This window comes from Cenococcum geophilum, assembly GCF_001692895.1.
Source record: "Cenococcum geophilum 1.58 unplaced genomic scaffold K441scaffold_24, whole genome shotgun sequence".
Classification (NCBI taxonomy): domain Eukaryota; kingdom Fungi; phylum Ascomycota; class Dothideomycetes; order Gloniales; family Gloniaceae; genus Cenococcum; species Cenococcum geophilum.
In genome coordinates, this window is record NW_027137582.1 from 807,815 (window position 1) to 832,984 (window position 25,170).

The following is a 25,170-nucleotide window of genomic DNA, read 5'->3' on the forward strand; positions in this document are numbered from 1 at the left end:
AAACTTGGCGTGCAACATACTAAGGACAGTGAACTACCCTCGACTCTAAAGGAGGAACGAATGGATTCAAGGTTTATGCACAGCCTACTTACCTTTTGTAAGTTGTATATCAAAGGTCGAAGGTAGGTCAGTACGTGGGAGTTTATGGATGCTGCGGCTCCTACATCGCCCTAAGTACCTGGATGCCGTAACCATCAGAGAGCATTTGAAGGCCAAGAAAAGTAGGCATTCTCACAGCATCATTAATAAACTAACACTTCTATGCTAGTTCATCTGTCGAGAGTCTCTTGCAGTTTTTTGAATTGAGGAATGCTGTTGGTCAGAAGACCCTGACAATTGATGTGTTGTCTCCCTGCTGTCAATCTGGCGATCATCATTCGATTGCTGAAACATTCGCCAAAAGAAGAAAAAAATAACTTGGGATCTCAGTTCCTGTCTCAGGAGAGACCTTAAAAGTCATGAAATTCTAAGAATATTTCATCAACGACTCAAATCAGTTAGATGGGACAGTATAGAGCCATGATTGCTTTTTAGCCACGCGTCTTCAATCAAGCTCCCGCTCGCGGCCTGTCAAGACCCAATGAAAAGTGGCCATGAGAAAGTCTGAGGCTCCTCAGTGGGTTTTCTCGTGTAGCTGCGTAACACGGTGCTGCACCTACCGGCCCGAGTCGACCATCAATGACGTAAGGCTCCATTCAGTCTTTAGGTACGATTTAGTGCAGCCGTGCATAAACACCAACACCCTGGCACTTTCGTCAATTATCTGCCCAGCGTCCTTTTCCACTACAATCTATCTCTCGGCGGCTTTTCTGACGGCATGGCAGGCTCCGATACCCCCGAGGCCCTCTCGAGATACCAAATTCACCGTGCAACCCACACCCGCAAGACTTTCGCTATTCTCACTTCACTCTTCTTATTCATTTCGGTTATTTTCTTGATACTAGTCGAGATTGGCGGCACTTACAACAAGTCCGTAATCAGGAACTTCTACTTCATAAAGCTCGACCTCAGCCACATTGTGCCAGCTTCAGTGCCCAATTCCATTCTGATCAACTCGATTGCCCAGACACTAGGCCTACACGACTTTTACCAAGTAGGACTATGGGGTTTCTGTGAAGGGTATAACGGACAGGGCGTTACCTACTGCTCAAAGCCTCACACGCTATACTGGTTCAACCCTGTTCAGATTTTACGCAATGAGCTTCTCGCAGGCGCATCAAGTGAGTGACACTGATATCAAAACCCTTAACGTTTAACTAATGGAAGATTCACAGTTGCACTCCCTGCTAATATCAATGACATCCTGAACCTCATCAAGATTGCCTCGCAGGTTATGTTTGGCCTCTTCCTTACTGGAGCCTGCCTCTCCGCCGCCCTGATCTTCCTCGCGCCCTTGTCCGTATTCTCGCGCTGGGCAGCTTTCCCAATTGCAATCTTTACCTTCCTGGCGGCCCTGTTTACGACGGCTGCTTCCGTAACTGCAACTGTCATGTTTATCATATTCCGAAACGTCATCGGCAGCGTGGCGGAGGTCAACATTGGGGCGTCAATTGGGAACAAAATGTTTGCCTTTATGTGGGTTGCCTCGGCCTTCTCAATATTTGCTTGGTTGATTCAAACGGGATTGTGCTGCTGTTGTGCCAGCAGACGAGACGTCAAGACTGGCAGAAAGAGGGGAAATGAAAAGGCTTACGCTATAAATGGCAATTCGGAAAAGCCGACGGTAAGGAGGCGTTTTGGATTTGGCAAAAAAAAGCAAGTGTCTAGCTAGAGAGGAGTTTCTGTACATCAATCTATTGTTCGAAGTCATACAGTCCTCTATAGATCAAACTTCATTAATGTGTCAAGCAAGCTGGAATATTTCGGCCCCCCCAATTGGTGCCGCTGGTTGAGGGTATTGTGATGTTAATAAGGTATTTTGGACTCACAGATAGGTCACTGCTATCCAACACAGTAATTGCGTCGTTCGTTCTGGATCATTAGGGGAATTCCAAAACGTGAGACAGGAGGACCAATAGATCAATCCGATCGCAAAATGACTGGTCCAAGGAGAAGGCATGCGTTGTATTGGGAAATGAGCTTGCCGGAGAATCGTAATATTCATGGTACCCGCGTTTCTATCAGATCGTAAAAAAAGGATTGCTGTAGACGAGTATCCGTTAACCCGTTGCTTCTGGCACTACGTTATCCATAGGGATCTAGCCAATAAGAGGCTCTCGTTCGAGCCTATGTGATAAGAGCTGCAACAACCTAAGGTTATTTAAATTGCCGATTTCACCTTCTTGGTAGGAGGAACCGTATATTTAATTTTCTTTACAAGATTGATATCATTAGAGAATGTTCGTGGCATTTTGGGTACATAATTTTGCTAATAAAGTCGCGGTGTTTACACATATATCTGACACTGGCGTTCATGCACGAGCCAGCTTGGCGTTGCGCCTCAACGGGTTAGGGGATATAGGTGTAGGGCATCAGAATTATTGAGAAGGAAATGGTCACTTGAGGAAGCGACTTCAGCAGAGAAATATTACTGCGTGAGTTCAGCTCACTCACAAGTAGCACAAGGACATCTACACGACCACTACCTTTCTTCTTTCTTAGAAAGGTGCTTGGCGCATTTCAAGAGAAAGACACTTTCTAATGAAGTGACGCTTCACTGCGAGAAGTTCATTTGTTATCGATAAGACGGTCCCTCTTGTCACACACTTCAATCATCCAACACCCTTGCTTCACCCAACCTCACTTGACTTCATCAATTCCTGGGTTGCAGCTCTCTGCCAACAACATGGGTGCTCCCGATCCAACTACGTATGCTGCGCAACCGATTGAAGCACCTCCACAGTTGATGGAGTCAAACAAACGCAAACGCAAGTCCGCTCGTACGACTATAACTGAGGGTAGCCCCGACGACGAGGTCATATTTCTTGGAAAGAACGCAAAGGGCACGGCCATGTCAAAGAGCTTAAGTGGTGAATACGAGTTGGGGGAGGGTAATCCGCAGAAGGCGAAGAAGACGAAGAAAAGTCTAAGAAATACGGACGAAGAGAAGCGCTTGAGAAAGTCAGTCTCCCAATGACCTGCGAGAGACACCAATTAATTTACATTCAGATGGCGAACAAAACCCCCTCAGTCCTTCACCACAATCAAAGAACGTGCCTTGACGCAGAGGATGTTTGTTATTGCCCGTACCCGCGGCGGAACTGAAGACATCCCAGAGGAGGCAGTGGACATTGCTGGCACTACCGGGAACATATACACCGTGACTATCAATAAGACGCCTGGTTGCACCTGTCCGTACGCGGAGAAAGGCCATCAGTGCAAACATATTGTCTATGTGAGTCGTCTACCATCACTCCGAAATGTAATCCGCCATTAACCGAACTAGGTTCTCTCTCGTGTTCTTAGAGCTCCAGAATCACTTACCTATCAACTGGCTTTCATCTCCTCTGAATTGCGTCAGATATTCGCCAAAGCTCCCCCGATTCCATCGGCCGACTCCTCAGACGCATCAAGCGACGGTAATCGAAAACCTATCGAGGACGACTGCCCCATTTGCTGTATGGAATTTGAGGAGGGCAAAGAACAGATTGTTTACTGCAAAGCCGCTTGCGGTAATAATATTCACATGCACTGTTTCGAGAAGTGGGCTGCCGCTAAGAACGGATCTGGTGCTGTAACCTGCCCATTTTGTCGTACTCCGTGGGCTGGTGACGAGGATATGATCAAGAAGATTGCGAAGGGCGGTACTGTTAACTCAGAAGGCTATGTCAACGTGGCCGGCCAACTCGGAATTACAGGCGAGCGAGGTATGCCTTTCCCCTTGAACATATTTGTTTGCGCAACTCGTCGAAAAAATTATCTTGGGACCCTTCGGTCACATCATCCCAGAACATATGACAAACGTATCACGTTCCGGACGACAAAAGAAATAGGATACAAATTCAGGCTTGAGTGTATATGCTAACGATACATTTTCCAGACTACTCGAGTTATCACGGCTTTTGGGTCCGCCGTCAGGTCCTCGAAGGCAATATCGATAGAGGTCACTGGTTCGACGATTAAATTCCCATAACATAGGTTCTAGGAGATGCAAGCTTCTCTTCCCTCACAAAATGCTAGACGGCTCTTCTAATTGGTTCACGTCTGGTTCACGATTATCATTACATCAGAATTGGTTCTGATCCTCGACTAAAAGCGGCGTTAATCCGGTTATGGGTGGGAAAACTTCTTGGGCTACGGTAATGGCACTAGGATGTTCTTATGAGACGACGCGAACGTCTGAATGGCCAAGACGAAATAATCATGGTAACACCTTGCATCTTCTTTTCGTCTGGGCATGCTGCTGGTTTATTCCGGTTCAACTGATGAATTTATATGATGCATGAAGGTATCTAGCTAAAAGCCTAGAGAGATACAATCAAAATATCTATATTTAGAATGTTGTCAACCTTTGTGAAGATAGCTTCTTCTGTGACAGCTAAGAAGCATCAAAATAGGGGCAAGAAAAGCAATGGTGTGCTTATGGTCCTTTCCAGTTAGCCGCTCGTAACCTAATTTCCGTATCACGATTGGAATCAACAGTGGATTGCCTGGGTTTTCCTTTAAGGGCCCTTCACTGATGCATCCCTGGACGCATAGGATCTACCAACTGATACTTATAGCCTTCCTTGATTGACAGTTTGCCGCTGTTCTGCCGCGCAAGTCCAGTCGTAAACCACTTTCTCGGGCACTGGCTCCTTTCATATGGTTGTCTTAAGTCTTGGATTATTTTCACCGACAAATCTGGTGGTAATATTATTTTGTTTTCCCTTCTTTGATATTACTCTTGGTTGTCTTCCCCTTAGCTGTTGTCCTCTTCGCCTTCGTTCTCTCAGTTGTCTTCGTCTCCGTCGTCTTCCCCTTCATCGTTGTGGACTTATCTTTATCAGAAGCCGGTGAGCCGAGTATATTCCCCATACCCTCTCGTTGTATCTCCAACCTATTCCATTCCCACGCAACCCAAGCAGCAGCTTGCAGGAAGCAATCGGCGAGGTCGTCAAGTTTGCGAACATCACCAGTCTTTGCAATATTTTTGTTCGTGATTTTTGACCTTTTAGTGTTAGACCTTATTATGCATAATGCTTCCCTCGTCTCCTCAGCCTCAGGAGCAAAGGAGAACGTGATAGGGGCGTTGTTCTCTTGGGCTTGTTCTTTGTCACTGCCTGCTCTTGCGGTTTTGGAGGAGTACGGAGTATGTGAAAGCCAAGATCTCACAAGTTGGATTTTGTCTTTCTTTCTCACTTTGGTTGCGCTTATTTTACGAGTAGCAGCGACGCTTTCACATGCCTTTTCGCTAGCTTCGCCTTTGGGCCCGAGCTCGAATGCCTGAATTGAGGTAGCGGGTCGTCTAGCATCGTGTTCTTCATCTAGCGAATCAATCCAAAATGTGCCGACTCGTGCTGGACTGACATCAAAAACTTGGGGTTGACCTGCATCTTCGGTATTGCTTGGAGACGGCAGATTCCATGTCTCTCCTTTTAATGCTTCTAAGACTGCCCACAACATACTCTCGAGCATATTGACTCTGACCGTCCATTCCTGAATCGCGGCACCACCGCCAGAGCGGTACCTTTGCCGCTCAATGAGGATGATGTCCGGTTTATACGGCAGTAAAACACGAGTAAGGAGCGCATGAGCTGCGCGTGCTAGGACTCGTGGGTGGAAAGAGTCCTCAAGATTAGGCTCGGGATGGAATCGGTCTTGTGCCACAGCATGGTCGCCGATCGGAAGTTGATGTCTTGCATTGGCCTCCGCCATCTCGTGCATGACATCCACACGGCGCCAGGCAATGGTATGCATTTTCGCCTCCACTTGCCTCGCCTCTGAGTCGGACTCGCTCTTCCCTGACTGCCCAGCGCGTGACTGCATGCTCGCATCTGCAACACAGAATGCCAAGTTTTTGACCCCCATGTCGATACTCAGAATCCGTGCACTTTCCTTGTGGTTTCTTATCTGGGCCCTTCCGGACTTGGCTCGCGAGGCAGCGTTTTTAGACGACAGTGGCAGGCGTGGTACTCGGAGGTCCTGAGTCAGGCGTGCTGCAAGTACAGGCTTTCTTCCCGAGGTCGGACTGCCGATGCGCATGAGCAGAGCCTTCAAGTCTGCCACTGTGAGATTCTTGCGAGCCATCACAACATCCTTACAGCCGAAAGAGGAAAGTGGATGCGACGCAAGTTAAGATGATGCATGAGAGAAATGGTGGGATTTTGGGTAATTGAACTGATGAATAGAGTTATTTAACCCATCAGGCGATACGCATATTTCATATACATGATAATGTCAAAACCGTATAGAAAGTAATGAAGGTTTCAACTTCTGCAGCTCTTGTCGCCCAAAACTTTCGAGCAATAGCGTAGAGTGAAATGGAAAGAGGAAAGTACTCATGAGAATGAACGGTGCTAAGCGAATGGAGACCCAGAAGGAGTGGCAGAACACAGAAATATGCTGTACATCGGCGAATTCAATTGAGGATAATAGGAGGAGTTGATGTTGGATGGAAGGAAATGGTTTGCACATTTGAGATGAAGCAAGGAAAAACTGCTGCACGTGACTCGGTGTTTTACCACTCGCGAAGCCCCATTTTTCAACACGTATCCAATGAGCTAATAAACGTTCCATATTTGGGCCACCATTTATATTATCATTCTCAACTTCAAAATAGCATGCATTGTCTCCAATGACCTCGAGCGGCAGGTCCAAGCACACGCGAATGATCACCTGATCTGCGGGTAAGCATCGGATGCGGAGTGAGTATATCAAACAAAGCAAGCGTTGGTTTTACTGGACCCAGTTTATCGAAATCAACTGTCACATATGCCCACTTTCTCTTGGCAATGGCTAGCACTGCGCAACCTTTCAGCAACGTTCCGTCTCTCTCCGGCCCGGGCATAATCTTCACATTCTTCAAGCTCCGAGACTCCTCGCAAATCTCTCAGGCCACTATTGAGAAATGGTGGGATGAAGTGCACATTCCTGGGATGGTTGCTTCTAGCGGCATCAGATCGGCTTGGCGCTGGCAGGCTGCGAATCCGGACTATGGAAAGCCAAATCTGGTTATTTACGAAGTGCCAGATTTAGCTTTCTTACAGTCGGATGAGTATAAAAGTGCAAAGAAGGAAAGCGATACACTTCCTGATGCTGGCCTAATTGACCAATTCGTGGAATCCGAGACACGGCTTTATCAGTTGGTTCAGTTATTTGAAATGGAGAAGCAGCCTGAAGGTCGGTATATCTCATCTTCCATCAATCAACATCGTGATTCAAATATTTTAAACAACTTGATCCTTTAATCCTTTTAGCCTCCTTGCTGAACGCATATAGACGTTTTTCCTACAATCATCTCAGCAGCCATAGAACCTGCCCGTGGTGGTGCCGCCGACCTGGACTCCTGGTACCGCGACGAACACAACCAACAAATGTCCGAGCAACCTGGCTGGAAACGCACCACGCGTTTCCGACTTGGGTTTCAGGTAAAGGATGGCAAGATAGCAGATGATGCGCCGAGTTTCCTCGCTCTCCACGAATTCGGGGAAGGGAATAAGGTTGGAAAGGATGTAGTACCGTTGGATCCGATGACGGATTGGACTAAAAGGGTTATATATGCTGCTCAAACTGTTGATGGGGCTGTCTATCATAAAGTGGGAAGTTCATAAAATGCCAAATAAAATAAGGTGTCGCGGAAGGTGCTATGATTGAAAGACTATGGAAATGCGACCACATTTGTATTCATAGTGGAGAATATATGAAATAATGATCTTGGTATGAGGTATGCAGCAATGAAATCAAAATGGCAATCCCCGCAAACCCAAAGAACTAGGAACAACAGAGTGCGAATCCTATCTCTCATTTTAGTCCTAATTAGGCTGCTCACAGATTTGTGTTATAAGAATTGTGGTGAAGGCTTCCATAGCTACTTCTTTTTTTTAGAAAAAAAAGTAAATAGATATGTAAGGTGGTTAAATTCCTTGAGTAGAATAGTCAGAATGTTCTACGCCGGAAAGCAAATGGTTCAAAATATTTGCGTATGGAGAAAACGTTTCCTCGGATTAGGTGTAGCTCAGCAAGCAAACCAAGCGACTCTCCGTTCTCGTCTTCCCCTCCAACACTCCGAAAGTTCCGAGGAGCTCATGACGTTGGTGTTACGGTGCCAACAAGGCAATTAGCTATCATGACCTTCAATGCGAGTCGTGGGTTGCTTGAAAAGCTTAAGACTCAGCTTTGACAGGCTTATCAACCTCTCTGCTTAACCTCGCAGTTGTCAATTGGGTATTCCAATTTCACCACACCATGTCTTCACAATCATTAGCTGCTCTTAGGAAGAGTGCAAGCGAAGACCTTCGACGCCTAGCTGACGAGCATCTTCAACACGAGTACGGCAAGCATTTTCCAATAATATTCCTGAACCTTTTTGCTGATACTATCCTTAGTCTTCGACAATCCGATCGTGATACTCTCGAGGCCGCTGCAAGGAAAGTATCCAGACATGCTATAATTGGTTCTCTTGTTGGTCTTGGCCTAGGTGTTTTCCTGGCCTACAAGATACATACTACGCGTAATGCAATCTTCAATGCGTTTCGCGCAATGGAGAAACCCACCGCCGTACAATTTGTGGATGGAAGGACTGGTACGAACTTCGTTCCTCTGCAATGCTTCCACAGATGCCTAAGAATGCCCCCGGATGCCATCTCTAATTTAAAAGCTGACTGTAATGCCTTGTTTCAGAACCCATACCCGACATTACTCTACACCTTCAACCAACGCGTCTTGGTGACGCTGCCACATACTTCTTCTTTTCTATAGGAGGGCTATTCTTGGGAGGCGAAACAGGCTTCCTCACAGGTTCGGCCTCTGCTAAAAGAACAATCATAAAAGATCCGGAGACTAGAGCAAGGATTGAGAAAGCGTTTCAGAAATTCAAAGCGGATGTTTTGAAAAAGGAGCTTCAACAGCTAGAAGATGGTGGATCGAGTTTCCGACTGTTCTAGACAAGAATGATCCCTTCCACATCTTCTTTGGCAAAAGGTTCTATTCCTAATGACATGTCTTTAAGTACTTCCACCATTGTATGAAATATGAATGTAATGGAAAAATTGCCTCTTGTAAGATTTCGAGCGATATTTAATTTCGTTCGCACATAGCTAGGCATAGTCGTCGTACAAGATTTTGCGAGGCTATTTAGCTGTAAAGCTTATAAGCTCGTGATTGGCACATGTAAGCTTGGCGCCCAAGGTGGGCCTGCACGTCATCGAGCATCAAAAGTTTAAATGCATCTTTGCTCGATCGGTGCCCGACGGGAAGGGGCAGATAAACAATTAAGATCTCACTGGTTGTCTGCTGCTTCATTTTCATTTTCTTTGTTAATGAACATATTTATACTTCTCTTTTATCTTTAGTTAATAGCGTGGCCGGATTAACGGGGATAAACGCGCTCGCATTCGTCTATCCTTGACGCGTGGCCCAAATCCGCAGCATGAGATCAATGGCTTTACCTTGCTCTTAAAGGAAACATGCACTATGGTTTCTTCGTATCCTACACCCCCTCTGCCTCCTCTTTGAATGAAAAATTTATTCCTCAACTCTTAATTCGATATCTCTTACACAACCACAGTAGGCCCACGCAAGACCCTCAATGTACAGGGCTTTTTCGACGACGCTAATTTAAGAATACCCTTTAGGAAATATCTGCCGCGTGGTTCTATGAAGCAATACTCGCTGGAGTATCTCCACCATTCTAGCACTGCAAACGCTTGTATCTGCTGAGTCCTGAGGATCAGTCCAGTATGCTGTTCGCTCTCCTCTGGCTCAGCAGTCTCGCTGCGGCCCAGTCCGTGGTTACCATTACGGGAACGATCACTGGCGCCGATGCCCTTCCTACTGGCTCGGAAGTTACCTATGTCTCTGTCCTTTCCACGATTACGGTTCCTTCCTCATCAGGCATCGGTACAATGTCTGGAATGTCTAGTAGCTTTGGAGAAGCAAATAGCACCGGCTCAGCATCTTCCTCAACAAATTCGGTCATTATGTTGGTTGGAGGAGGCGGGTCTACAACTATAAGCAACAATATGACAGCTAGCTCGACAACGACCTCTGCACAACCTACCAACACTCAACCCTGCAACAACTATCCTGAATTCTGCACCCGAAAATACTCCAATATCACCGAAGTCTGTGCTCACAACTCTCCATTCTCAGTCAAGAACAATGCTGCAAGCAACCAGGTGCTAGATGTGACTACTCAGCTCAACGATGGTATTCGTATGCGTAAGTACATGTATCAAAGCTTTGAGCAAGTCTAGTTGAGTCACTGACCGATGATATGCTTCTAGTTCAAGGGCAGGCTCATTATGTCAATGGCACTTTATACTTCTGCCACACAAGCTGCGATCTGCTTAATGCTGGCACCGTCCAAGACTATCTCGAGGAAGTTGCAGCCTGGGTCCGTGATAACCCTTACGACGTAGTGACGATTTTGATTGGTAATGCGAATTACGCAATGACAAACTCAGAGGGAGTAAAGAATATTACAGCTGAAACGTATGTTGAGCCAATCCAGAACTCAGGTCTTGCTCCGTACCTCTATTATCCTCCTAAGATACCCATGAGACTGGAGGATTGGCCCTCTTTAGGTGAAATGATTGTCACCCAGAAGCGAGTTGTTATCTTCATGGACTACAATGCCAACCAAACCGCTGTGCCGTATATCCTGGACGAGTTTACTCAGATGTGGGAGACGCCATACTCACCGACAAACATCAGCTTTCCGTGCGATGTACAACGTCCGCCGAACTTGAGCAGAAATTCGAGTTTCGATTGGTTGTATATTGCAAACCATAATCTTAACACTGAGGTCTCTATTGGATCGTTCAACCTTCTAATCCCCAACATTGTTGATTTGAATGTAACCAACGGATTAAACGGCACGGGGAGTTTAGGGCTCATGAGCAACGAATGTACAGGTCAGTAGAAAAAAACCGCAAGTAAAAATTCGGAGCACCGCCTGCACATCACCAGAGAACTCTAGAATCCGAATTCTTCGAGGAACTTTGAGTCACGATGAAGCATGTCGGCTAGCAGAAACTCTTGCCTCCTCTAGTTTCAATAACAAAGAAACTAATTCACTAACTCGTATTAGCTGACTGGGGCCGCCCTCCGAACTTCCTTCTTGTCGATTACTATAACATCGGCAGTTTCAACGGCTCTGTCTTCGCAGTTGCCGCTGAAGCAAACAACGTTACTTACAATCGCAAATGCTGTGGAACTAGTTCTCTCGCGACGCAGTCATTCGGAGGCCCTCCAATCATGACGCTGTTTATTGCTTTTCTTGCTGCTCTCACGGGGATAATTTAAATCCTATGTTTCACGACGGCCGGCTCTACGGATATAAAACTTTGGTTTTTTTAAAAGAAAATTAGGCATGGCGTTCCGGTAATAGAGTATTTGCATAGCGGTCAGGAGTTGGAAATATGCAGCATGACGCGTAATTCTTGTTAGTTTCTTTTTTCCTTTTTAGGCCTTGTTTACAGAATGCATGAACAATCATTGGGTGCAATAGAGCGGAATGGATGGCCCGGCAGATCGAGTGCTAATTTAGCGGATGATGTTCGAGATGGTGGCGGAAACCGCTCAAACTTTATCTCAGTTTATCAGATGGCGTGACGGTCCACGCAGACTATCATGAACGAGCCATCCAGCGGCAATAATCCGGAACTAGGGACAATGGACGCAGTCAGAGGAGTCGTACCACTAGCGGCTACGGGAAGGGAACCGTATGGATGAAGCATTGACAGCCGAGGATGGGGAGCACACTTTCTTCCCCTGACTTGAAGTTTGCTTTAAGTTTCCACTCTTCCAGGTTCGGAGTTGGTTCCGATGTGGTCGGTCGTTGTAGGCTGCGCTAAGAGACCCGCACGAGAGGCGTTGACGTTTGTGAAGTGGCATGAGGAATTATGATGCATACGGGAGGAAGCGAAGCCTGCTGTTCCCATTGGTGAGAAGCATCTTTCCGACTATTGAGTTTAGCTAGTTCCCCACGTAGGAAGCACACTGGAGACCTATTTGAACAATTCTGAGCGCGGCCAAGGTATTTGTATTCCGCCCAATGCGCCACCTGTATGCTTAAAAATACACCACCCGTCTAACATTTGTACACCGGATGTGAGTGTTCCCATTGTATATATACACCAACCTTAAATATGGAAATGCGGGTGACGCCGATCTACGAGGAAGGAAGTCTAGCCCTAAGCAGTGAGCCCGTATGTTACAGTATGCTTGGGTGCGCCCATTGCGGTATCTTCAGATGCTGTTTGAAAGTCTGCTTCATGTGGACTTGGGTTTCCTCTTCCCAATATCCCAACCCCATCCTCTCAGTGTTTTGACCACCTTTGGTGTGACCGCAGCCGTCAATGGCACTCGAATGAAGATGAAGGACTTGTGAATGGCATAGGCCAATGCCAACTGAGTCCAGATTGCTGAAAATCACTGTTAGCATAACAAGCAACAACAGATTTCATACAGGTCACATACTTGCTTCAGACCCCTTGTTTTTAGCATCAGCCTTCTCAACCTCACCACTCCAGCCCAATTGCCCTTCCCTAGCTGTGGCTTCCCCAACCCCTTCTCCAATATGCGCCTCTTGAGCCTCATTATGTCTCCCCAGGTTCGGAAACGGCACTCGCACTACTTTCCAGAATGCTTCGATGACGACATGCTCATAACGTCCTATCCGTTCTGTTCCTAACATCCGCACGGTCAAGAAGCAGAACGGGAAGTCCAGCGTTGACAGCGTCATATAAACTCCCAAGGCTGACCATCCGTACTCTCGAGACAGCTTCCGTAGTCTTTGTGTTAGGGACGGGGATGGCTCTGGACTCCCAAGGTGAGGTGTGGGGTTGGGCTTTGGGGGTGTTTGCGAGCTATTGAAACGGATGGAGCGGAATTTCCGTGTCATGAGATGCCATGATTTGGAAGGCAGGCGTCCTGCCCGGAACACGAGGCTCTGAGACGCCTTGGTTTTGGAAAAGACAGGCCTGGTGGAGGTGAAGAAAGTCCTCCATTTTAGAGGCGTGGGGGGTGGTGCGGCGGTCCTATGCAACAGGTTCCGGATGAGGTCAGGCTGCCTCAATAAGCTGGCACTCTTCATGGCCAGCAGACACTGGTGCTGCAAGAGAGAGAACAAATTGAGAGTCGGTACGTGTACAATAATTGAGACGGATCAGGCGTCAACAGCGGTAGGGAGCTGCGACTGGCATGGCTGTTTCATTGAGCAGTTCCATCTCCCAGAAAAATGCTAGTCGACAGGGGTGCCACGGGCCGAGACACTTCCGCACCTTGCACCAGGTTCATCCCATCCTGTCAACTGCACAAAATCACCAACTAGGCATAACCACCTGAATTCGCTCATCAGTCATGTGGATTTCATGACCGCTACTTTGGTCATGAGGAGCTCGAGGCTGGGGGGGGCGGCAGCTCCCAGAACAGAGCGTTGACGGACAATGCGTTTTCGATAAGAAAATTGCAGTAGGCATGGCATCCCAAGCAACTCCGAGCAAACTCAGCCGACGTATCAGGCAATATCGAGCCAATGGCAAGAACACATAGAGATAGAGAGAGAATGTGCGGCCGACAGCACAGTCCCACAGCCATTACGAGGACGTCCGGCAGGCGCGGCTTTTGGAAAAGAATAGCTCATGTCGTTGCATTTACTTAGCTCAGGAGAGGTTCCACTTCTGACTATCCCTTGCGCCGATAACTGCGTCAAATAAATTCTGGCCTGTGCGCACCAATCAATAAGGCGCATTTGTAGGCGGTCAATCGTTCTGCCGCATCACCAAAGCTCTCAAATGAAGCCGCAAATATACTGAAATATCAGTATATTTTGTATATAGACCTCTATTTTGGTTTATTCGCGACCCAATCTCTAGAAATAGCATATTGAGTAGGCTGCGCAAGGCCTACGTCATTGGATACATAGTTGTGCACTATTTTGGTGATTGATAAAGTTATCTATTTACTACTTGACACGAGAAAGTTGAAGTTCTTTTGATCGCGTGCACGGGCCGCATTTGTTGACACACTTATCGGTGCGAGGGATAGCAGAGGCCGCCGGACCGTCTCGGTCCTGACTAGTAGCAGGACGCAGCATTGGGTTAAATGGTACGAAGTTAGGCGTGCCTTGGTCCTGTGTCAGCGGTAACGCCCCGGTAATAATGCAAGCTCCTCGATATAAGGCTGTTTATGCAGGCTCAAGCCTTTTTGCGCCGACCGCCACAACGTGCTGTTCAGCCCCGTGGCCGCATTTGTGAGACCAAATCTGACCATGGACTGAGACGCAACGAAAAAGGGATCGCCGCCCATACATATGACTTGTGATCCCCCCAGGATGCAAAGCGGATAAAAGATCGATTGGCATCTCACGATGAGCATCTTACGATTGACAGCCGTGGCTTGCCTTAGGACGTTCGAAGTTGCTGCTCTAATGGTAAGCGCTTGAAACATTGAGGTCCTGAATCTTTTTTGTGGTTTTGGCTTTTTCAGGCATCCTATCGTGGGCGTTGGGGAGGTCCTTAGCTCCCATGTGCCGTGACGACGATCTCATGCCGAGCTTGTATAAGCAGCCTAAAATCCTTCGAAGTCGCTATCACGAACGGCTATGGTGCTAACCCACGGTTGCGTATGCCCAGAGATGTGACCAGAAAAGCGCATTCCAATCAGAAAACTAGGGAGACGTTCTGCTCCGCTGCCAATTGCCAGTTGAGGAAGCTTGGAAGTGGGCGCATCGGAATAGCAAGATAGCCAGTGCCAGACGAAGGTCGAGGTTTTGCTTAGCGCCTGTAAAGCAAGTCGATTTTACACACTCAAAGCACGGGCGCACATTGGCACACGCTGGCACACGCTGGCACACATTGGCACACATTGGGCACTCATGGGTACCATACAGACACACAGGGCACACAGACACATAGGCCCATGCACTCGTGAGCAAATATCAGGATGCTGAAGAGGTTCGGCGTTGCCGCTGTATCTCATCGTCTCTCTCGCGCGCTCCACAGGTCAGGTGAGTGGGCGAGAGGTCGGCGAGGTCTAGGTCGCGCGAGTAATGGAGCTCCGCAAACCGGTCAAGGGGCCCATGAGCAATGCGGTTTGACTTTCTACGGACACAGCCGGCCTTGCAGCAGTTTAGCAGTAGTTTAGCAGTTGTCTGGTAGCGTTCATTAGCCTATTTGGATTTGACATCGTCCGAACTCTCGGTTCGCTCCTTTGCGCACCTTTCCCATCCTGTGCCAATGCCCTTGCGCTTCTCCAGTTCTCCCTGGTCATCCTTGACAGGCTGACGGCAGAGTGGGATGATGCCGAACTGGGCGGGAGAGCGCCAGACTTTGGAAACTCCCCTGCCGCACGTTGGCCGCAACGCTATCCTGGCTCCTACGCCCGCCACAGTGCATACGAAGGCCATTGTAGACTTCATCAATCGTGAATGCTCCCTTGGGCAGCCCCGGCAGGCGCACTGGTCGTGCTGGTCTTGCCGGCCTGAGAACTCCCTGAGCCGAAACTTACCTCTTTGCTGGGATTCCACCACCTATATCTAACAAAGTTTTTAGCCTCCCAGCCCTGCAACAGCAGTGGTCGCGAGTCAAACCCATTGCTCAAGCTGCTGTCCCTGCTTACGACGGCCATTATTCAAGTACCCAGACTTAAAGCACTCCTTGCCGGCTGATCAGGAGGCTTGATTGGGGTAGGCGTGTGGATAGCTAGGTGGCTAGATATGCTTTGCAAACCGCAGGCCCCCCCCCCAAGCTACCCCAAAAGCTGGCCCAAAATGGATCGTTCCATTGTTCCAGCAGTTTGGACAGGGCATTACCTCGACCAGAGCAGCTTCCTGCATGTTGCCCTGGGTTTGAACCTAGCCCACTAACATCTTGTTTTCTTTGCATCTCAGTCGCCCCGACACCCGTGCCCTAGAGACCGCGAAGGCATTGCCCTGTCACGCAAGGGAGGTGTTGCAAAGCTGCTATTTCCGTGGACTTCACCGCACAGCCCTTCGCTCGGATTTGACGGCGCCAAAAACGGTTGCCAAAAACGGTTGCCAACATCCGGAGCCAACGGTTTGAGGCTGCTCTCTACCCATTATGAGCTTATTTGTGGGTATTGAGCAGGCGCCACCTTCTCGGCCCTATGCATGCCTTTCTGCTCGGAATCTGCCTGCTATTCCACGTGGGTTGATCTCATCTCTGCAATTATATATTGCAATGCACTCCTCCCTGCTATGCTCGCCCTCTCGACTTGAACACCTTCCCATTTGTCAAGCCTCGCTCCTTCCCTCGACGTACTAGCGTCCCCCGCATTTATCTCGAAGTGTTTATACGCGACAACACCAAGCATGGGTGGCAACAGTGGCGCAGACACAGACAGCTACGGCTACCTCACCATCCAGAGAGCCCTGGACATCGCACGAAACAGCGAAGGCGGCGTCGATCCTGTCATCTCGAGCTATCTTGAGAAGGCGCTACGAGAAGTTTGGGCACGTCTGCACGCGCAGCCGCACACCTACATTCTCTCTAAGGACGAGTTCGCCCTCTTCAACTACTTCCGCGCGCGATTTCAATCCTCCGACATCACCCAAAGGGCGGTGCAGCGTTTTTGGGATCACTACGAGGGAGACCCGCAAGACGTTGACATGAGCGATTGATTTATTCTGCCGCCCTCAAGTGCAATTGAAATTGAAGCATTTTCAAGGTTTGAAATTCACCACCAAGCGTCACCGACACCCACCAGCTCACGTCGCAATAGGAGTCGAAAGTTTTCTGATTTAGCTTGTGCGAGCGTGTTTACTGGACATTTCGAAAGGTGTCAAGATGGTTTTGGGACGACAGGTGCATTCCAGCAATGGCGTTAGTGGAATTCCGTTGAGAATATCCGGGTTCTCCAGAGGTGGAGACCCACAAAGCTTGAGTACCTTGGTGTCCACACAAGAGCAGGATGGCGGTCTTGTATTTCCGGTTTCATTTGATCGTGGGGACAAAGCAATGCATGTTGAGGACATCGGGAAAACGCTCCGGTGGCACTCAGAGGTCGTCAAAATACTTCGACCGCTGATATGCTCTATCCTAATACTAATCTCGCTTTCCTACTCCGTTTTCGCCTTTCTAGCGATTCCCGGTCAGCCGGAACTGCTGTCATCCAGGATTTTCGCCAGTTGTGCACCGAACCTGTACTGGTCATTGCTTGAGGTCTTCCAAGTTTCCCCTCCGATGTTGAGTCCAGCGGATACGACTTGCAAACAGACTTTGATGGTGCACCCTTTTGCTTTCAGCTATGGACATCCCTATGTTGGTGAGTAACGGTCAGGCTCTCTGTTACTACCGCCATTCCACATTCCACTTTGCTGGTTACTTCAGCACGTTGTCGGCTGTCGTCCACTTTTGCCTTATGCAGTCACGGAACCTTCTTGCGCTCCTTATATATGTCATTGTCCCTTCTATTAAGCCCTAACGCGACTACTACTTATTACTTGATCCCATATTAAACGTGTGGCGGCCTTCTTGGCCCCTGCCAATTCTCTCTAAAGGGAATGCTACTGATGTTAGTCCAACAGGTGAATATACCCCTCCAAGTTGCGAATTCAACAGGATCACATTCAACTTCACCGTCACCTCTGCAGGTCGCCAATTTGACAGACTAGGCCTGATGTATTTCAATGACACGGAGGTCTTTCGCACGTCTACTGCAGAACCCACCGCAACTGGAATTGAATGGACATATGTCAAAGATATGAGCAACTATCTAGTGCTGTTCAAAGAGCCGCAGAAAATTATTTTCGACCTCGGGAACTTGATTGATAGCACATACACAGCATCATTCAACACTACCTTGACTGCTACCTTCTTTGTGGAGGATGAGACAACTGCACCAGCTGACGTAATTTTACCCATCTCCACTCGACAGTCAGCATTGGATAGCCCGAGCGCCTTTATGGTCCCTTCACAAAATGCCACAAGTACGCTCACGCTTCCACGGAATGTCAAGAAAGCAGTTTTCTCAATTGCGGCTTGTGGACAATCAACCGAGGAATTCTGGTGGAGCAACGTACTCTCTTCAGATACTAAGACCTTCCCTAATGTCACTGCACTTTACGGATACTCTCCATTTCGGGAATTGCAGCTTTACATTGATGGAATGTTGGCTGGTGTGGCATGGCCATTCCCGGTTATCTTCACCGGAGGAGTGGTGCCTGGCCTTTGGCGTCCTATTGTCGGCCTCGATGCCTTCGACCTTCGAGAAGATGAGATTGATATATCAGCCTTCCTGCCTTTGCTCTGCGACGGGAAAGAGCACACTTTCGAAATTCGCGTTGTGGGAATTAATGATGATGGGAGTGGCCACGGTGCGCTTACCCACACTGTCGGGTCATACTGGGTCGTTACTGGAAAGGTCTTCTTGTGGCTTGATTCCAGTGGTTGGGTCACCACAGGCTCTGATCCCGTTCAGGTTGTCCCGCCCCCTACCCTGCATATGTCATCGTCTGTTGGGGCCATTGCTAATAGAACGAACACAACTCTGGCCTACTATGTCCAAGTTCAACGTCGCCTATCATTCACTTCGACAATCCAAACCTCGCAAGGTCCTCATATCGCATCGTGGCAGCAGACATTGAGCTATTCGAATTACGGCAATTTTACCGACGAAGGCAATGCTCAAGTCACCAATCAAAAGACCAATGGCATCGACGTCTCTTCAAATGGATATTCCAAAGTCTATGGATACCCTCTTTGTGTTCACTCTTTATACGCCACGGAAGCTGGTGGTAACTATACAATTGCCGGGACAATGGACAGGAGCAAAAACGTCCAAATGGTCGGTCAACTAGCCTTCCCTTCCGAACTACAATTATTCGGCATAGGTGGCTGGACCAAAGCAAACTTGGCCTCCTTTCCGGGTACTTCGTCGAACAATAGACAGAATGGTAGCGCAACCTACCTTGCAGCACCCTCTCAAACCAAGTCATATAGTTGGGGTAGCACAGAACAGGACCTCTCTTTTGCTGGCATTCAAGCCTCTCTCTCCGCAATCCAAGCAGGCGCGCCTCCGGTGCGGGGGAGCTCTGAGCTCTACCATCGGCATGTGCTAGCGACGAATGGTACGGTGATTGAGGATGAACATACTCTTGTTGGGCAAACTTTCCAAAACCACTCTCCTGCCATCTTTGCGGATAAGCAAAGCTTTGCTCGTTCGGATATCAAAGCTATACTTGGGAGAGGTCCACCGTGAAGGTCAAGGTAGTAGCTGAGACCTTGGCTTCGTGGCTGAGGTTGAATAGAAAGTCCCAGGGTCCTGGTTTATATCACCATGCCCTATATTTTATATTTTATTCTCTATAATATCTCAATTTGCCAAGCCCTCTTTTCTTGGCTTTTTTTTTCTTCAATCATGGGAGTTGCCTTATCTCCCAGCAATAATGTTTATTACTAGAGTAACTTCGACAAGGAGGCTACCTGGTATATTTGTCTCATTGGTCTTACCTGTAGGTATATGTTACCGGCCTATCAGTAGCTGCAGTGTGGTAAAACCTCGCATTCAATCCCTTTAGCAAGCGTTGAATAATCCAACGAGGCTGAGAACACAATCGGGTTTTTGACGACCAGACTGTCCGTATGTTAATCTTGCAAATACATCCTTATTGCTCCAATGGACTGTTTGTCCAAATCGTCGAACCCATTGTCGAATGAAACACTTTATCTGTGATATCATGCCGCCAAAATAAGTGGTAGAACAGTTGTGGAATTTAGCTCACCTCTGCGGTTTTCCTGACCGCTTAGCCCGGCGAGCACTAAAATCCGCATTGGACCGCAAAACTAACGAAGACCTTGCGCTAATGACCGGGCAGGTTGGGAAGGAGTAGACGAAGGCTCTGTCTGTAGCTGACTCGAAAACAGCATTTGTTCAATCAGCATGCACTGTCCTCCTCACGCCAGGCAATTGCAATTTTTGATTGGAGTTTATGTAGGATTCCCTTTAGAGGACAAATCTAGAGTCGTGGAACATGATGCAGCACGTCAGCTGAAAACTAAGACAAGAATGGATTGCCGGTCCGGCGTAAACAGAGTCATACGTGTTAATTGGAGAGGAAGCAATCCTAGATTTACCAGTGAGATCAACCGCAGTAGTGCCTCTTGTTGTATCGAGCCGGGGTTTGAATTATATCTGACTCGCCGACAAGCGCTCGTGATTCTTTGTTGATTCGGGACAAAACCATTGGATGTAGGGCGGGAAATTGGGCTGTGTGCGTGCAGGAAGCAACTCCGTGGCTGCTGTGGTCAATCCGGGAACTGGTAATCATCGTCTGAGCAAGTCCTGGTTGCATCCCGATTGCATATACCGATTGCATCCTGATTGCATCCTGATTGCATGTGTTATTCTCCGGCTTACCGTGCTGTCGGATGCCGCCCCAGAAAGGGAATCATCTGTCTCTTTCTTCAATCCTTGGGTGATTGCCCACAACGTCCTTCGTATCCTCGGTGGCATCCCTAAACAATACAACCGAGCAAGCCTTCTCCGGTGTGCAAGTCGATATGCACCCTTTTGCTCTCTCGGCTTCAGTTCTGACCAGCTCCGAGCCTTCCCTGGCTTCTGCACAACTTCACCGTCGATTATCCCGAGAGGTTAGCAGCGCGTCCTCGTCCCGAAGATCAACGATAACCGTACAAAGATTGCACTCCCATCCGTAAGCTCTCGAGCTAGTGTTTCGATGATCTTAAAGCAACCCACTATCGCCTACTCTTCAATCCCGCCTCACTTGCTCTAATATCGACCACCATAGCTATATCCTGACCGTTTCCCTCTTCAGGAGTAGCGACTACGCGTAGTAGCACCAGATCCTTTTCCTCTGATACATCGAGGAATACGGTAGCAAGGCTTATCCCTGTCTTCTTCCGCCTCTTCAAAGCTGCTCGCAAGCCCTTCACGTACATCACACCACCACACGGATCTTTCCAGCGCCAACCTATCAATGCAGACTTCGTCCCCATTAGTCACCAACTCCAATGATAGTACTGGGCGCGATGAAGCGCATCTTGAGCCGAACCGACCTCTTTCTAGAACAAGGAGACCATAACACGATACAGATGACTTACATCCTGCAAATGGTTTCCTTCCCTCAGCTGTAGAAACAGTGTTAACAATGCGACAAATAGAGTAAAAGATCGAAAAGAGAAACTTCTCCACTCCAAAGACCTCGTATATGTTAAACTCCCAACCCCTTTTCTACCCCGTCCTGTCCAAAAGCTACAGCATCAACACCCGCGGCATCACCCGGCCATCATTTGGAAAACCCTACCTTAGCAATCGGCGCATATAGCCCACTGCCCTTCAGGCTTCCTCCTTACTTATATCCAACGCCCATATGCTGCAACTGTAGTCTCGCACTTGACTCTCACGCTCCCAGCTGCCCACGTCTTTTGCTCGTCACAGCTGAAAACGGTCCCGCCTGCATGCCCGAACCAGGCCGAACTTTCCCCTCAAGCGGAACGACGATCCTGGCAGCAGTTACGCGGCGGATCAAAAAACAAAAAAAAAACAAAAAAAAAACAACGCAAACGTGAGATGTCAGCTGGTCTTGTGTGGGGAGAGTGGTTTCCCTTATTTAAAATTTTTTTTTTTATACTTTAATTCCGGGCCCGGCCTTGCTTTGGGCTTGCCGCCACCTTGTTTCATTTGCTGCGGATGCGGATGCATATGCATGTCGGGGAAATCGGTCCGCTGCATGGAAGCAGAAGAGAGCCGGGCATGGTTTAAGGGCGAAGCGAGAAGCAGTTCTCCCGCTTCAACCTGGTGGGTCACCCAGGTTGCCGGGGCAGGGGGTGGAGAGCGGGCGGCAGGGATGGGCCTAGGAGCCGCGGGCTTTGGAGGGCAGGGCAGGGGGGAGAAGCACGTAATTTTGGACAACTGCTGGTGAGATTATAGGGCGGGATTTATTGGGCCTCGGAAGGTGCCGTGTTGTGAGGGCTTCGAACTTGGTTTGCCAAATTGGATGCGGTTTCGGGGTCTGGGGGATTTCCTGTGGGGTTGGGCTGGCGTGAGGTGGGGAGGGGAAATGGCCTTTTAATTGCTGTCTACTTTATACCTCTGATTCAGAAGCCATATTTCCACCCTCGAGAGGTGCTGTCATTGCAAAGCACAAAACACTCCACCGCGCAAGCATATCTGGATCGTCTCAAAAGGTCAAAAGTGGTCAAGCACTCCCGAATTTTCAGAGAACATCCGTGCCTCTACATACTGTCTTGACAAGATAGCAAGAACTCCTCGAGACCCTCTGGTAACTCCATACCACCTTCTCCTGCAGCCTTCCGAGCCTTCCTGGCGTATCTCTTGCCATCTATTTTGGCGAAGAACCTGTTGACCTGTTCCTGGTTGAGATAAAAGCTTCCTTTCTTAAATGTTTCCTCGTCATCTACTCCGCATAGTTTAGGAATATAAGGCTTGTTATCCATTGGGGAAGTAATGGACAGAGTGAGCTCTGGGTTACCACGTAGGAGAGCAGCGAACGGGCCGAGGACATGCGCTCCATCTACCCACCAGTACTTCTGATTAAAACTGCCCTTTTGTGTTCGTATGTTTTCCAGGTTTGTAGCCTTCTTTCTCACACTCCGCCTGGAGAGGTTAACTAACATCGTACTGTAAACCAATCCAAATTCGATGTTAAGCTTCTGGAGACCTTTTAGCTCGCTCGAAATCAGATCACAGAAATCTGCGAACGAGCGACGGTATCGATGTGGTGTTTCGTCATACCAATAGAATTTAAAGCTGATTGTGAGCTCCTGAAGATGGGGCTTAGCGTATTGTGAAAGACTAGAGATAAAAAAAGCAATAGAATATAGGGAGTCGGCACCGAAGTACTCCCCGCCGCAGAACTTGAAGTTACGACTCCTGTAAAGAATCGGAAGCGCCTCGGCGTGGGTGCGTTGACTAACGCGTAGTATATCATTGCCAGGTGTGATAGCATGAAGGTATGCGTCTACTTTTGATTCATCTATATTTCGGAATTCTTTTCGACCCAAGAAGCGAACATGCGGGCCATTGCAGCGGCGCCTGAGGTAGTTGTGAGGTCGGCCATCGTCTCTTCCGGGGCAGAGGCAGATCCTCTTTAAAGAATTCCGACGGATATCCATGTACGTCCAGCAGAGCGTGTATCTAATCGTTGTTGACTGCCTGGCAGAAGTGACCCCAAAAATGTATTCATAAATCTGCAGACGAAGCTCTACCGGGAGGCTCATGAAGGTTGTAGGTTGCCTTGGCTGGGTTGGGAATATCTGTGATAGAGCTTGTTAGCTGGGGCCCTTGCTATCCATATCCATTCAAGATCATTCCCGTCCTTAGTTGTGAGACTTTCATGGACCAGGCCTGAGTTACCCCTTAGCCGTTCGAACGGAGCGTAGCTGGGATTCGAGTAGTACTAAACCAGGCCGGCAATGAAGATAAAGCAGTGTCAAACTCACAGTGGCCTTCTTCACCTCGTGGGTATTTTGTATGAGCTTCCCATGAACTGGCACCTCGTATTTATTTTGAGATTTCGGACTTTCCTTGCTACTGCAAGGTTCTGTATGATTTTTATTTTTTGTTGTGAGCTGCATACTGAGTTCGGCGAGTTCATGCTCTTGAAGAAGTTGTAGTGCATCGACAGATTCCGAGAAATACGCCTTCGCTTTAGAAAGCGCTGCAGAGCTCGGAGAGCTTCCAGGCTGAGTCGAAGCCATGCTCTACGGACCCAACAAAGGATGTTAATATGAGTAGGGTGAGAGCAGGTAGTTTGAGATTACCACTGTGAGGTTGGATGCCTTTCGTCAAAGCTGAGGTTCTGTATCCTGGCGGCCGAGTGATGGAAGATTAGGCATTTATGAGCCTCCAAATAGCCTAGGACGGAATTTCCGGCTTTGTGAAGCCGCAGTCTCCGAAGCAGCCCAAAGGTTATTTCATGGAAGTCAGGTGAAAGATGAAAAGGCGAAATAGGTGGGTTAAGAATTCACTTCGTCAAGACTCTAGATTTTCCAAGCTAACTCTCGCAGCAACTCGCTACCTCACAAAATCGCTGCTACGAGATAATTTAAAAAGACGTTTGTAATACTTCCCGCCAAATTTGAATCAATTTGCAAATTACACATTAAACGGCTTGGCAATATACCAGATGGAGAAAGAGCGAGCTGGAAGCGTTTCTTCAAGAGATGGGGGATTTCAAGAGCCAGTGTATTAATATCGCAAACGCCTCTGATGTTTCCACCAAATATGCTCTCATCGAACACATTTTCGTGGCGTGTATTAGGATGCCATGAGCTTAATGGAGCAAGAGATGGAGAAAAGGATGAGGGAGTGCTTGACCCAGGGAGACGAAAACATTCCCATCAGCCGCAGCTCGCATTACATCTCTTTATCCGAAATCTACGAATCGAGTACTAGATGAGTGCAGAATTTGACTACTTCTTCGGTTTGCGGGTGTGCTGAGGACTGGATTCTCGCACAATTTTCCACTGCTCCGGTGTGCGTATTCGAGTCTGGATACCCACCCTATCTCTGGGCTGGAGTGCTGCAGGAGTTCGTCTTGCAGGGCCGGAGTCGGAGTGTCTGCTGTCAAGAGGCGCAGAAAGCAAGAGACAAGAGGTGGAGAAAGCAAGAGGCGGAAGGTCGAGGCTTTAGGTGCAGCTCTGAGTTCGTTTGGAGCAGTCGAGGTCAATGCAGAAAGTCAGCGCCACACAGCTATTTCTGCAACGACGACCAATTCCATCGTTAGGAAAACTCCGAGGGCTTGCACCTCGTGGACTTATAACGAGTCGCAGAATCTAAACCAGGGCAGAAGCGCTGATCCGGGACTTTGTCCCGCTGTACCTCATGACAAAGCACACTTTCTCCGGCTGTCATTCGCCCGTTGGTGTGCATCGACCGGGGGAATATCGCAGCGAACGAGGGGTTCCTCAGACGCCGTTGCTGCGCCAGTCGTGTGCTCTCCGCTCAAAAGAAATCACTACGGGAAGCCTACGATCTGAGTCTGCGGCGGCGCTGACTCACCAATTGCTAGTAGCAGCAGCGTCTCCACACTTCGTCCAGATGCCTCCATCATTGGGGACTGTAGCAGCCGCTCTCTCATATCTG

The 25,170-nt window shown here is 48.4% G+C and overlaps 10 protein-coding genes across 10 annotated transcripts; 7 read left to right on the forward strand and 3 right to left on the reverse strand.

Annotated features, from left to right (window-relative positions):
* Positions 1–817: 817 nt before the first annotated feature.
* Positions 818–1,771, forward strand: K441DRAFT_677805 (uncharacterized protein; the record flags this gene model as incomplete). The annotated part of the gene is made up of 2 exons (XM_067651102.1): positions 818–1,220; positions 1,275–1,771. 2 exons carry the CDS (start codon positions 818–820, stop codon positions 1,769–1,771), a joined length of 900 nt encoding a protein of 299 aa, XP_067503439.1.
* A 915-nt stretch (positions 1,772–2,686) lies between these two features.
* Positions 2,687–4,415, forward strand: K441DRAFT_660733 (uncharacterized protein). The gene is made up of 4 exons (XM_067648757.1): positions 2,687–3,060; positions 3,109–3,334; positions 3,386–3,806; positions 3,980–4,415. The coding sequence occupies exons 1-4, from the start codon at positions 2,786–2,788 to the stop codon at positions 4,060–4,062; spliced, it is 1,005 nt and encodes a 334-aa protein (XP_067503440.1). The 5' UTR covers positions 2,687–2,785; the 3' UTR covers positions 4,063–4,415.
* A 2,358-nt stretch (positions 4,416–6,773) lies between these two features.
* K441DRAFT_696781 (uncharacterized protein) lies at positions 6,774–7,691 on the forward strand (the record flags this gene model as incomplete). Its single annotated transcript, XM_067652925.1, has 2 exons — positions 6,774–7,260; positions 7,360–7,691. Exons 1-2 carry the CDS (start codon positions 6,873–6,875, stop codon positions 7,689–7,691), a joined length of 720 nt encoding a protein of 239 aa, XP_067503441.1. The 5' UTR covers positions 6,774–6,872.
* A 402-nt stretch (positions 7,692–8,093) lies between these two features.
* K441DRAFT_660736 (uncharacterized protein) lies at positions 8,094–9,208 on the forward strand. Its single transcript, XM_067648758.1, has 3 exons — positions 8,094–8,408; positions 8,466–8,662; positions 8,761–9,208. Exons 1-3 carry the CDS (start codon positions 8,326–8,328, stop codon positions 9,021–9,023), a joined length of 543 nt encoding a protein of 180 aa, XP_067503442.1. The 5' UTR covers positions 8,094–8,325; the 3' UTR covers positions 9,024–9,208.
* Positions 9,209–10,509: 1,301 nt separating this feature from the next.
* On the forward strand, positions 10,510–11,815 carry K441DRAFT_660737 (uncharacterized protein). Its single transcript, XM_067648759.1, has 2 exons — positions 10,510–10,994; positions 11,171–11,815. Exons 1-2 carry the CDS (start codon positions 10,532–10,534, stop codon positions 11,383–11,385), a joined length of 678 nt encoding a protein of 225 aa, XP_067503443.1. The 5' UTR covers positions 10,510–10,531; the 3' UTR covers positions 11,386–11,815.
* Positions 11,816–11,995: 180 nt separating this feature from the next.
* On the reverse strand, positions 11,996–13,280 carry K441DRAFT_705860 (uncharacterized protein). Its single transcript, XM_067653624.1, has 2 exons — positions 12,562–13,280; positions 11,996–12,506 (listed from the first exon to the last, which is right to left on the reverse strand). Exons 1-2 carry the CDS (start codon positions 13,175–13,177, stop codon positions 12,355–12,357), a joined length of 768 nt encoding a protein of 255 aa, XP_067503444.1. The 5' UTR covers positions 13,178–13,280; the 3' UTR covers positions 11,996–12,354.
* Positions 13,281–16,213: 2,933 nt separating this feature from the next.
* K441DRAFT_687459 (uncharacterized protein) lies at positions 16,214–16,723 on the forward strand (the record flags this gene model as incomplete). The annotated part of the gene is made up of 2 exons (XM_067652096.1): positions 16,214–16,248; positions 16,342–16,723. 2 exons carry the CDS (start codon positions 16,214–16,216, stop codon positions 16,721–16,723), a joined length of 417 nt encoding a protein of 138 aa, XP_067503445.1.
* Positions 16,685–19,460, forward strand: K441DRAFT_127530 (uncharacterized protein). Its single transcript, XM_067640052.1, has 3 exons — positions 16,685–16,770; positions 16,825–17,367; positions 17,630–19,460. The coding sequence occupies exons 2-3, from the start codon at positions 16,890–16,892 to the stop codon at positions 19,300–19,302; spliced, it is 2,151 nt and encodes a 716-aa protein (XP_067503446.1). The 5' UTR covers positions 16,685–16,770; positions 16,825–16,889; the 3' UTR covers positions 19,303–19,460.
* A 325-nt stretch (positions 19,461–19,785) lies between these two features.
* K441DRAFT_696787 (uncharacterized protein) lies at positions 19,786–21,398 on the reverse strand. Its single transcript, XM_067652926.1, has 4 exons — positions 21,368–21,398; positions 20,810–21,304; positions 20,461–20,558; positions 19,786–20,431 (listed from the first exon to the last, which is right to left on the reverse strand). Exons 2-4 carry the CDS (start codon positions 21,057–21,059, stop codon positions 20,186–20,188), a joined length of 594 nt encoding a protein of 197 aa, XP_067503447.1. The 5' UTR covers positions 21,060–21,304; positions 21,368–21,398; the 3' UTR covers positions 19,786–20,185.
* Positions 21,399–22,185: 787 nt separating this feature from the next.
* On the reverse strand, positions 22,186–23,295 carry K441DRAFT_660744 (uncharacterized protein). Its single transcript, XM_067648760.1, has 3 exons — positions 23,246–23,295; positions 22,708–23,198; positions 22,186–22,652 (listed from the first exon to the last, which is right to left on the reverse strand). Exons 2-3 carry the CDS (start codon positions 23,196–23,198, stop codon positions 22,598–22,600), a joined length of 546 nt encoding a protein of 181 aa, XP_067503448.1. The 5' UTR covers positions 23,246–23,295; the 3' UTR covers positions 22,186–22,597.
* Positions 23,296–25,170: the final 1,875 nt, after the last annotated feature.

What these genes read in the sequence shown, in the direction of transcription:
- K441DRAFT_660733 (XM_067648757.1), top strand. Translation starts at nt 2,786, where the DNA reads ATGGGTGCTCCCGATCCAACTACGTATGCTGCGCAACCGATTGAAGCA. An exon ending in GAAGAGAAGCGCTTGAGAAA is followed by an intron (nt 3,061 to 3,108) that starts GTCAGTCTCCCA and finishes ATTTACATTCAG; the next exon opens with ATGGCGAACAAAACCCCCTC. An exon ending in CGGAATTACAGGCGAGCGAG is followed by an intron (nt 3,807 to 3,979) that starts GTATGCCTTTCC and finishes TACATTTTCCAG; the next exon opens with ACTACTCGAGTTATCACGGC.
- K441DRAFT_660736 (XM_067648758.1), top strand. Translation starts at nt 8,326, where the DNA reads ATGTCTTCACAATCATTAGCTGCTCTTAGGAAGAGTGCAAGCGAAGAC. An exon ending in GACGAGCATCTTCAACACGA is followed by an intron (nt 8,409 to 8,465) that starts GTACGGCAAGCA and finishes TACTATCCTTAG; the next exon opens with TCTTCGACAATCCGATCGTG. An exon ending in ATTTGTGGATGGAAGGACTG is followed by an intron (nt 8,663 to 8,760) that starts GTACGAACTTCG and finishes GCCTTGTTTCAG; the next exon opens with AACCCATACCCGACATTACT.
- K441DRAFT_660737 (XM_067648759.1), top strand. Translation starts at nt 10,532, where the DNA reads ATGACAAACTCAGAGGGAGTAAAGAATATTACAGCTGAAACGTATGTT. An exon ending in CATGAGCAACGAATGTACAG is followed by an intron (nt 10,995 to 11,170) that starts GTCAGTAGAAAA and finishes AACTCGTATTAG; the next exon opens with CTGACTGGGGCCGCCCTCCG.
- K441DRAFT_705860 (XM_067653624.1), bottom strand. Translation starts at nt 13,177, where the DNA reads ATGAAGAGTGCCAGCTTATTGAGGCAGCCTGACCTCATCCGGAACCTG. An exon ending in AAACAAGGGGTCTGAAGCAA is followed by an intron (nt 12,507 to 12,561) that starts GTATGTGACCTG and finishes AGTGATTTTCAG; the next exon opens with CAATCTGGACTCAGTTGGCA.
- K441DRAFT_127530 (XM_067640052.1), top strand. Translation starts at nt 16,890, where the DNA reads ATGGTTTTGGGACGACAGGTGCATTCCAGCAATGGCGTTAGTGGAATT. An exon ending in CTATGGACATCCCTATGTTG is followed by an intron (nt 17,368 to 17,629) that starts GTGAGTAACGGT and finishes TTAGTCCAACAG; the next exon opens with GTGAATATACCCCTCCAAGT.
- K441DRAFT_696787 (XM_067652926.1), bottom strand. Translation starts at nt 21,059, where the DNA reads ATGGGGACGAAGTCTGCATTGATAGGTTGGCGCTGGAAAGATCCGTGT. An exon ending in AAGTGAGGCGGGATTGAAGA is followed by an intron (nt 20,559 to 20,809) that starts GTAGGCGATAGT and finishes TGTATTGTTTAG; the next exon opens with GGATGCCACCGAGGATACGA. An exon ending in GGGCGGCATCCGACAGCACG is followed by an intron (nt 20,432 to 20,460) that starts GTAAGCCGGAGA and finishes ACATGCAATCAG; the next exon opens with GATGCAATCAGGATGCAATC.
- K441DRAFT_660744 (XM_067648760.1), bottom strand. Translation starts at nt 23,198, where the DNA reads ATGGATATCCGTCGGAATTCTTTAAAGAGGATCTGCCTCTGCCCCGGA. An exon ending in ATCGAATTTGGATTGGTTTA is followed by an intron (nt 22,653 to 22,707) that starts CAGTACGATGTT and finishes AAGGCTACAAAC; the next exon opens with CTGGAAAACATACGAACACA.